Below are 11025 nucleotides of genomic sequence, written 5' to 3' on the forward strand. Positions count from 1 at the left end.
GCTTGACAAAAGCTATAAAACAAGAAATGAACCATATATTTCTAAACAGTTTTCCTCCAAGGTACACTGCCAAGACTTTTTCACCTTTTTCCATATAAGTGTTAAATAAGCAAAACTTTACATCATATGAAGAATAGCTTAAGAGTATCATCTGTTTATGACATTCAAGAAGCTTAATTGAAGAAATATATCCTGCATTATAACCTTGTTTCAGTGTTTTGTGCAAAAATTAGATAACACAAGTATTGCTTTTGTTCAGATACATTTTGCATACAAGATTTAATATTTCAGACAGATAAAGACAGTTGTTATTTTGTTTAAGAAATTTCTACTTTAAAAATTATGTTAAAAAGAATGCATGACTCAAAGACTCAGTTGAATAATCACACGTAATCTATTTTTTTAGAATGACCTGGGAGGCCACAGGAGCCTGGTCAATAAGTGGACTACTTTCTTGAAAGCTCGGCTGATTTGCTCGGTGCCGGGCAGTAATGGCATAGACACACATTTTGATGAACTTCGTGAGTGATTTCTTCACATAATATCTCATGAATGGATGAAATGAATATTTATCTGTTGCCACATGTCTGTAACTTACTTTTCCAATTGTTTTTTCTTTTAGAGGATGTCTTTCTCATAAGCACTAAGGATCCTAAGAGCCCAGCAATCTATGGCGTATTTACCACCTCCAGGTATGGTGGAGTAATTTATATCATGAAGTCTTTTCCAAAATATTTGATGTCATAAATTGTAGTTTATGAGCATGCATTTAATTTGTTACTTATAGTTATTCCACTAATTCCTATTTTTATTCAGCAACGTCTTCAAAGGTTCAGCAGTGTGCATGTACAGCATGGCAGACATAAGAAGAGCATTCTTGGGTCCATATGCTCATAGAGATGGACCCAGCTATCAGTGGGTCCCCTTCCAGGGACGTGTACCCTACCCTCGGCCTGGGACAGTGAGTCCATTGCTCTGTTTACCAAACTAAGAGCTCTCCATCAGTCTCTTTCATTTTTGTTTGTGTTCCTTTGCTTAATTGTTGCTAATGTGTTTTTTATGCAGTGCCCTAGCAAGACATTTGGTGGGTTTGACACAACCAAAGACCTTCCTGATGAAGTGGTCACTTTTGCCAGAAGCCACCCAGCCATGTTCAATCCCGTCTATCCAATTAATAATAAACCGATAATAGTCAAAACAGATGTGGACTACCAGTTTACTCAAATGGTAGTGGATAAAGTGGAAGCTGAGGATGGCCTGTATGATGTTATGTTCATAGGCACAGGTATAGAAATATACATTAGTTTAAAACAATTCTGGACAGTTAACTGAACCACTGTCAATATAGCAGTACTAAAAATGTATGTTTTTTCTGTGCTTTCCAAGACATGGGAACAGTTCTGAAAGTTGTAGCCATCCCCAGAAGTTCCTGGCATGACTTAGAGGAAGTGCTATTGGAGGAAATGACTGTATTCAGAGTACGTTACCCTACATGTCACCTGGTTATAATTCTTTGGTAACATTAGAATCAACAATCTCTGCATAATTGTTGTTTTTTCTTAATTTTTGTCAGGAACCAGTTGCAATCACAGCTATGGTACTTTCAACAAAACAGGTAATGACTGTTAAAGTATGTGTGTATGTATGAATAAGTCTATCTATCTATCTATCTATCTATCTATCTATCTATCTATCTATCTATCTATCTATCTATCTATCTATCTATCTATCTATCTATCTATCTATCTATATATATATATCTATATATATATAGATATATATAGATATATAAACATACATAGAAAGATGGGAAAATACTGTATGACAATGTGACAGTGAAGTTTGACAACTGTTTATGCATAGTGCATGTTTAAAAAAACTGCCCGCAGAAGTTTTTTTTGTTGTTTTTTTTCTCGGGGGTGATACGCCTTAGGAGCAAAGAGACGAAACAAAGAGATCTTTGTTTCCAGTATTTAAAGATTTTGAGATAAGCTGCTGTGTCATCACATAAGCAAATCTTAATCACTGGCTTTCAGTGACAGTTTGTAAGCTGAAATGACAGGGAGATGAAAACAAGCCAGCTAATTGACATGTAGGAGGGGCTGAACAATTCTCCTGAAGCAGTCCACCAACATTTTTAAGACCTGAGTCAAACATTTAGTTGCATAAAGAACATTACACTACTTATGCGAACCTGACTTTATTTGTGTACCACTATCCAAGCTGTAACTGTAACCCTTACTATTTAACATGACTATAAAAAACAATAAGATACGAAAGACAATATTGAATACATTATTTTACAATTTAAAATGTACAGTTAATCCTAAACTTTGTTTGCTAAATAATAAGTAGTCGAGTATTGATGATCTAGTTTCTTTGTCTTTATAGCAACAACTTTATCTTGGTTCAGACATTGGTGTGTCTCAGATGCCTCTACACCGCTGTGAGGTTTATGGAAAGGCCTGTGCTGAGTGCTGCTTGGCAAGGGATCCTTACTGTGCATGGGATGGCACAGAATGCTCCAGATACTTCCCAATGGCAAAGAGGTAGGAAACACAAACTTTATATTTGGAATTTTACCTATTAGATTCAGATTTTTTACCAGCTCATTGACTTCTTGATCAGTAAAGCTAGTTAGAACTTCAAACTGGTAAAGATAGAATAAAAACAACATGGTACATACTTGTTGTAAACAGATATCATTGACACAAATGTAGCAGTAATTGATTCTTAAAATCATAGTGTTTCTTGAGATGAATGACCTTATTCTGCACATGTTCAGTTAAGAAAATTGTGCCAAGTTAAATTATTGGTTGGCATTTGGAATTAACAAAAACAGCGCAAATGATTATATTTAGGATAAAATGTAAACATTGTAAAACTAAGTGTTATTTGAATGATTAGTACAATAACTGAATTTGGTGTAGTTAATGTAGACAGTATGATTTGTATAACCCTCTGTCAAATGCAAACTTCTTCAGAAACAAAGAAAATTGTATATTTTCAACCCCTTCTCAGAGTAATGCAGCTGTATCCTATAATTTTCTTGAAATAATCTGGATTTTGTTGTCATTGAGAAATTATTTTCCAGAACATTTTCTTCATGGCTTTCATGGCTTTTTAGTTCACCTCCCTTTCAGAAATGTCAAAAATTTGTAAAAATAAATAAATAAATTGTATGTAATCTTTTGTTTAGGATCAGATAAAGAACTTCATTCGTCATTGAACGCTGGATTCATCATGACAATGAAATTACATTGGTTTCCAGACTACAAAATAAAATTAACAAAGGCAAAATTATAACAAAGTAAGTCAAATATGTCATAGATTAAACAACAATAAAATAAGAATAAGATAAAAAATGTTTAGGAGTCAATGAAGAGTAAGCCGCTATGTAGTATGGACAGTCATAAACAAGCTGCTGGTGAGAAAAGTGAACTATAGAGAAATTTAAGAACCGTAACAAATGTGGGTAAAGAGGCAACTTTTCATGAATAACAAACGCACAATAGCGACTATGGTATAGTGCCAAATTTATGCTATCATAACACACTTTAAAAAAGACAAAAACTATTTTGACTGGAAAGTAGATCTTTGACAGAATCTTATATTTTTGCTGTAAATGAAATTAAAAAATGTTAGTCACAGGCTTTGGGAGTACTGAGATTGTCATTACAGATTCAGTGTCAGTGTGTGAGTGTTTGTTACTTTGTTTTGTGTTCAGCCTGCCAATCATGACTTCACTCCACTTACTGAATTCCACAGTTTCCTTTTCTCACAGTTAATTGGACTCCAACATTCAAAGCTTTATACCATTCTGGTAAACATGGTGGCTTCAACATAAAGATCCAATCATTGGCTCAGAACAACAGAAAGTTGATGGACATAAATCACCAGTTTTAGAAAATATCCTGGAGGTACTGTCTTATGCTAACCTGGGGCTTCTTTAGCATCTGTACTTGATAACAATGACAGCATGGTGTGATTGATTAATGTTAAATTCCATCATCACACCCTATAATTAAAGTTTTTCAACTAAGCCATGGGCTGCCTGCTGTTTTTCTGTTTATGTTGGCCTGCAGTTTCACTGCTCACCCAAATTTAATTCAAACACACTACACACAACCACTCACACTCCCTGTAGACATACACTTTCTACCATAGTTTCAAAGTGTTTTTGTTCTGCTAGCTCATGAAGTTGTTCATACTTGTGTTTCTGCAGGAGAACAAGAAGGCAGGATATAAGGAACGGAGACCCGCTCACTCAGTGCTCAGATCTGCAGCAACAAGGTCCTTAAACAATAAAAAGAATAGTTGTGATATTTATTATCAATTTGAAAGTGCATATATTTGATTAACTGTTGCAACCTAAACCAAAGTATATATTAAGTTATATTTCTATAATTTCTATTTTTTTCTGGTTGTGTTGAAACTTAGCATTGATTCTTGTGAGACATGCAATTAGCATTGTCAAGATTCCCTCAAGCCTCCACTTTGTCGCAAAGGCCTCCAGTATGCCGCCAGAATCAAGACTCATTCTGTGTTTTGATGTATTCATTGCCTCAATTGTACATTTTTCTCCTTTTACTTATGAAAATGTATATAGAAATGTTTTTAGTTTGTTTAAGATGCTAATTGGGGATGGTCATTAAATTCTAACAATGCAATAGCAATTATCTAAATCTAAATAAGTCAGTATTTGGACAATAGCTTTAAATTTATAATTGAATGTAAACATACAGTGAAATCAACTCATTGAAATATGGCAAATATTTTACAATGACAGACACAGATTTTTAGATCATACACATTTTTCCAGGAAAATGGTGAATATATCTCACCATCATCTGTGAACCTGAGCTGCTTGGACTACAGCGATAGGATCGTGCCCATATTTATTCTATTTTCAGCTCAGTTGGACCACAAAGTTTTATTCAGACATATTAGTTTTCACAACAGCCTCACAAAGTATGATGAGTTGGGAATTGAAAGAATAAATGTTTTATTTTAAAGATATCAGGTCACCAGTGCAGTTCTACAGCCTTGTTCCTGAGAGAAAAAATATCCTAATAGTGTTAACAGCAAAGCTCTCCACACTTTATTCATTTAAAAGCAAGCATGGTTGTTTTTGTTCATTTGCTGGTGATATAACCCAACAACATCTGTATCTGCCATGTCTAAGGCGCCGCACTTTAAATGGGAATCAAACTGTTGCTGTTGTTATGCACATCGAGCATGGCTACAACAATCTGGGTGGCACAACTGTTCCTATCCAAAGATTCACCCATAGCTCACCCTAAAAAGCTGAAGTGTACACCAACCCACTTTCACCAATGGATGTATCCAAAAATACTTACAAGAAAAACGAAGAAAAAAACAAAACAATTGCTAAGTTTTTAAAAGCTAGATCACAACAGATCTTTCTTTCTTGCCAGATGAACTGACTGGGCAGGCAGCCATTCTCGATAAAACAGTCTATGGTGTGGAAAACAGCAGCACTTTCCTTGAATGTGCTCCCAAGTCCCAAAGAGCCATGACTTACTGGCAATATCAGACCTCCTCTGACGACCGCAAGCAAGAGGTAAGCACCACCTCAGCACCCTTCGTTTGTCTTCTACTTAAACCGTTTTTCTTGTTTTAATTTTCCCAGAGAGAAAAGCAGATCAGTAGTGATAAATTACTCTATATTATTACAATGTTTTAGATAATTGAGGATTAAATAGTGTTTATTTCTAATGCTGACTCCACTAAAATCCATTTTATAAATTTTGAAAAGAGCAATGAGCAGCATAACTGATTAAATTCTTGTGCCACACTAAATATGAACAACTCATTTTAATGTTCTGGATTTCATTGCTGTCCTCCTTTATCTCTTGTCACATTCTCTCTGTGTCTTATCACCTCCAATTAATTCCCTAGATCAAATCAGAGGAGCGCTTCATTCGGACTGACCAAGGGCTTCTTATCCGGACTCTCGACAAGAAGGATTCAGGCATCTATCTTTGTCACGCCGTGGAACACGGCTTTATGCAGACAGTTTTAAAGGTTCACCTAGAAGTGATTGACGCAGAACGACTGGAGGATCTTCTACATCGTGGTGAAGACCTGGCTACCAGTGTCCCAGCTCAAGAGTTTTCCTTGTCTAGAGAAACTCCAAGTCAAAAGCTTTGGTACAGAGACTTTCTGTCTTTAGTAAATCACCCAACTCTGAATAGTGTGGATGAATTCTGTGATCAGATTTGGAAAAGAGAGAGAAAGCACAAGCGGCAGAAAACTCACCATGTCCAAAAAGTTCAAACGCATCCACAGCAGAATGGTGCACCAAGCCCTCAGAGCAACGTGCATGCACAAGGCTTGGCATCCAAGTGGAAGCATCTGCAAGAGCGTCAGAAGGGTCGCAATCGCAGGACCCACGAACTGGAGAGGGCCCCTCGCAGTGTCTGACCTGTAGGGCTTGAGTTTGACCAAGAAGCTTCAGACCACTCCCAGATCACATTTTGTATATCTGAAACTGTTCCTCTTTGAAACACATATATGCCACAAAGAGTGAACAGAAATATAAATAAATGCTGCTCTGATCTGCTAACTGGTGAGATCTAAGCGTGGACAGCTTTGTTTACAGTCCACAGGAAAAAAGGATGCTGTTGTATCGTTGGAGCCATTGGAGCATATCATTTCTGCTGGCCTCTGTGACATGAACAATGCAGAGGGGCAGGGCCACACTGCACAAAACAATGGACAAATGTATCCATGCTGTAGCCGAACTGGCAATGGGACTTGGTCATTGTATTGTAGTTAGGTGGTGCTTCTTAGGTTGCATATTTCTGAAATAGCTGATAAACTTTTGTTACTTCGCACAACAATACAACTGGGTGACATTGGGCTAGAACCAGCTCTTATTATGAATGTATGCATGTATATACATGTATGTGTGCATATATATATATATATATATATATATATATATATATATATATATATATATATATATAATTTAAATGGACTTGCAGTTGACTTACATTCAGAATATAGATGGCATACCAGAAAGATATTAACGCTTAAAGTGCATTGCGAAGGTATATATACTCATTGAACTTAAAGTCACAAATGTCAGTATATTTTTCTTTAATCAGTACATAGAACTGCATAATCTGAAGTGTAGGGAAAAGGATACATGCTTTTTTTTTTTTTTACATTATTTCCAAATGAAAATCTGAAAAGTGAGACATGCATTTGTATTCAGCCCCCCTGCTGTATTGCTACTTTTCAGTGCAATTACAACTGCAAGTCTTCTTGCGTATTTTGTAACAGATTGTCAGTTATATTTAAACCCAGATTTTAGTAAGGCATTCTAACACATTGATATGTTTTGATCTGAACAGTTCCGTGGTAGCTCTGACTATATGCTTGGGACTATTGTCCTGCTGAATTAAGAACCTCTGGCTCAATCCCAAGTTTTTCGGAAGCTCTAACAGGTTTTCTTCCAGGAAAATCCACAATGTGCTGCTGCCACATTTCAGTCTGGGGATTATATGTTCAGAGTGATTAGTGGTGTTAGGTTTCTGCAAACCTACCAAGACATCATTTATTTTGGCTAAATCTTAACAGAGCACATACCTGCAGCGTCCTACATGACTTTTTGCAAATCACAAGTCTGAGTTTCTTTCAAAAGATTTTTTACCACTTATCCATAAATGCTAGATTTGTAGGTTGTGTGGCTAAGGGTATTTTCACACCAGCCCTCTTTAGGTCGCTGTAATCAGGTTTGTTTGCTCAGAAAGTTTAGTTCGGTTGTGGAGGTATGAATGCACAATCGAGCTCTGATGCAGACCAAAAAAGGGAACTAAGTTCCTCTCAAAACCCAGGTCTCAGCTTGGTTGAAATGAACTCTAGAGCGGTTCGATTGCAAATGGGAATGCCAAGCGGACCAGAGGCCGCTTCAAAGGCAGGAAGCGGACTACAGCGCACGGCGGTATGGGTAAATACAATTGCAATTGAGCAAAAATACTAATAAAGTTACTCATATATTGTAAATACCTTACTCGACGTCTTTGTAACAGTGACAACAGTTCAATGAAGCTGTAGGCGACCCTGTACGTGCGCCGCCACCTCATTAGGAGCCGTCTCTCCTGCCTTGTGTAAAATATAACAATCTCCTCTGCCTCATCCTCCGCTCATTCTGAGCCCACTGTTGAATTGTTCTTGTCTGGCACACTTGACAAAGACAGCATGGCAATAACGTGGCTAAAATCTGTTGCCCTTCCATTTTGTTTACATTTTCGCGGAAAAGGAAGTTGCGCTGTGTTGCTGATTAACCTCTTTCCTTCTTTGTTTCTTGGTACAGTGTCACCACAGGCAAGGGGATGAACAGGTTGGTCAAAAGGTTTGGTTGGATTGACAAAAGTGCAGCATGAAAGCAAACTGCACCAGTTGAAAATTTGTAATTTGGTCCCCAATCGGGCCGAGTCTACCAGATTATGCGGTGTGAAAACAATCTAAAGCATGTCCTGTTGACATATACTCCCCCATATCTCTGCAGCCCCTCCAGACTTATTATTGGCCTCTTTGCTGCTTTATGAATTAAACACTCTCCTTGCCTGAATTCTTAGTTTTGGAGGATGGCCACTACCTTTGCAGTTGTGGTGTACTCTCTAAATTGATAGTTGGATGTTGCATAAGCTAACCCTGCTTTAAAACTGTACAGCTTTTGCTTTTCCTGACTTGTCGGCTGAGTTCCCTGGTCTATATGATGCTGTTTGTTCACAAACGTTCTCTAACAAACCTTTGGGGCCTTTAGAGAACAGTTGAATTAATGTGTGCTTAGATTCAATTAAATCATTACATTATTAAATCAAATGCAGGAAAACTTTTCAGATTTTTAATAGAATAAAATTTCTTTCAAGTTTACAGTTCTGCACTACTTACATAAAATCCTGATTTGATACGTTGAAGTTAATGGTTGTAACATTGTATGTCAATGTAGAAAGGTTCAGTGAGTATAAATACTTTCCAAGGGACTTTAGTAAGCAATTTGGTGAACTATTAATTTTGTATTAGTGTGAAAATGCCTTGCAAATGCAACAAACTGAAAAGTACCGTTGTTTGTTCTCCACCACTCATGTAATTAGGATGTGTAAATACTCTGTTCAATAATAATGTTGTCTCAAGAAAGGGAATGGCTTGCAATTATCTAGTTTGTGTTACTTGCCCAAAGTAGAAATTTACTTACAAAAAAAAATAGCAGAACATTTGGAAATGAGAAATTCTGTACTTGTATGTGTGTGTTTGTGGTCCGTGCTCTAGATAAGCTTCCTAGACAAAGAGATTTTATATTTTTTTCATCCGAATCTTTCCAGTTTTAGCATTTTGAAAGCCATGTTGTCTCAGTGTCCAAAATGCCGAGCAGAGTTCTTCCATGTTTATTTAATTATTCTGTCTGTGAGCTTTCTTTTTACATCATTGAATATTTATTGATAAACATTGCTATACATTGTGATGTATTATAGCCAGACATTGTGTCTTACTGTTTCTAATTTACTGGACCAATTAGGTGGAAAAAAAGACTGTAATCACAAGCAGAAGATTTTAAGAAATCGATCATTTATCACATGCATCACATATCAAATGCACTAGGCAATAAGCCAGTATACTGTAATGTTATTTTAACACATCGATATTTTATTCAGACAGTGCAGTGTAACACAGCCATTCCACTGCATGTAACATGAGAGTAAAATTGACTAAAACCATCAATGCACAAACACAAACCTTGAATGTAACTGTGAACTCCATGTAAAATAAATACTATGGTCTATGTTTGACAACTATGACACTATGTACTAGTGCATGTGAATGCTGGTGTAGTGCTCTTGTTCTGCTATAGAAAAAGATAAACTCGACTAATGTTGTCACCTTTAAGCTGTTTATTGCTTACGCTGTAGTACACAATAGAAGCAATTTGAAAAATGGACTTCCTCCTTCTGTTAATATTCCCAACAGTGTACATGTTATAAACAGGAACTCAACAAGATTTCCCTATGGATCCCAGTCTCCACATAGCAGTCTATCTAACAATGGACAATGATCATTTTAGCTTTGCAAAAACATTGGCCTGTCAGATGACTGCAACTGTTTGCAAGCTTTGTACGCTATCGGAAGCTATGCTAGAGGAAGATGAGAAGCAGCTGGAGGCGCCCTTGAGAGATTTCAAGTCTAATGAGACAGGCTGAACAACAGCTTTGCGGATGTACGTATGATAAGATTATCATTATGAGGAGGAAATATATGGGGCCTGTCAGATGAACAGTGGGAGTGAGAAAATTAAGTGCTGCTGTTGCTCAGTTTTGGCATGATGAATTCTACTGATGTAATAAATGTCTCTTCACGAAGTGCTGAATTCATTAAACTGGGTTTTGATAGCTGCAGTACTTCTAAATCATTGTCCTTTCTTTGTCAATGAAAGCACTGTGATACAACACAGAAAATGGGATATTCATTGAAATAATTTATAATATGTATCTTGCAAAAGAATGCATAGTTCTCTAACTCCTTCCATATTTTTTTTTTTGTCAGTGGATTATATGTGATAGCCCAAAACAAAGTACTGTATAATTGAGAGGTGAAATTTTACAAATAAAAATCTTCAAAGACTGACTAACATTCGTCTTCAGCCGTCTATGCAGTGATGTCCCTAAATAAAAAAAACAGTGCAAAACAATGCATCTCAGACGCCCGATATATTTAGAGGCCACCGGTGTATTATTTAATCTAATATTAAAAACACCTTTGGTGAAGGCTTCAAATGTTTGTCTTAGAACATTAGTAAAGAAAGAACGACGCAAGACCCAGGTGCACACCAAAAACGTCGGTTAACATTGTGAAGATGTTTAAAGAGGGTTTGGATTATAAAATGATATCCCATAGATATCCCAAAATAGAAAGAGTATATGGCTCAACTGCAAACCTACCAAGCCATTGTTGACTACCTACACAGTCAAGCCAGGCAAGGACAGCACTAATCAG

At 36.7% G+C, this 11025-nt stretch overlaps 1 protein-coding gene across 1 annotated transcript in view; it reads left to right on the forward strand.

The window, feature by feature from the left end:
* Nucleotides 1-10656, forward strand: part of sema3ab (sema domain, immunoglobulin domain (Ig), short basic domain, secreted, (semaphorin) 3Ab) — a 33109-nt gene extending 22453 nt beyond the window's left edge. The window contains exons 9-18 of the mRNA XM_021308417.2: nt 407-521; nt 623-692; nt 817-961; nt 1066-1285; nt 1387-1478; nt 1574-1615; nt 2392-2549; nt 4226-4293; nt 5439-5584; nt 5923-10656. Coding sequence (XP_021164092.2) covers nt 407-521; nt 623-692; nt 817-961; nt 1066-1285; nt 1387-1478; nt 1574-1615; nt 2392-2549; nt 4226-4293; nt 5439-5584; nt 5923-6447 — 1581 coding nt within the window. The 3' untranslated portion in view covers nt 6448-10656. The remainder of the gene's footprint in view (nt 1-406; nt 522-622; nt 693-816; nt 962-1065; nt 1286-1386; nt 1479-1573; nt 1616-2391; nt 2550-4225; nt 4294-5438; nt 5585-5922) is intronic.
* Nucleotides 10657-11025: the final 369 nt, after the last annotated feature.

Source organism: Fundulus heteroclitus, chromosome 2 (assembly GCF_011125445.2).
Source record: "Fundulus heteroclitus isolate FHET01 chromosome 2, MU-UCD_Fhet_4.1, whole genome shotgun sequence".
NCBI classification, from domain to species: domain Eukaryota; kingdom Metazoa; phylum Chordata; class Actinopteri; order Cyprinodontiformes; family Fundulidae; genus Fundulus; species Fundulus heteroclitus.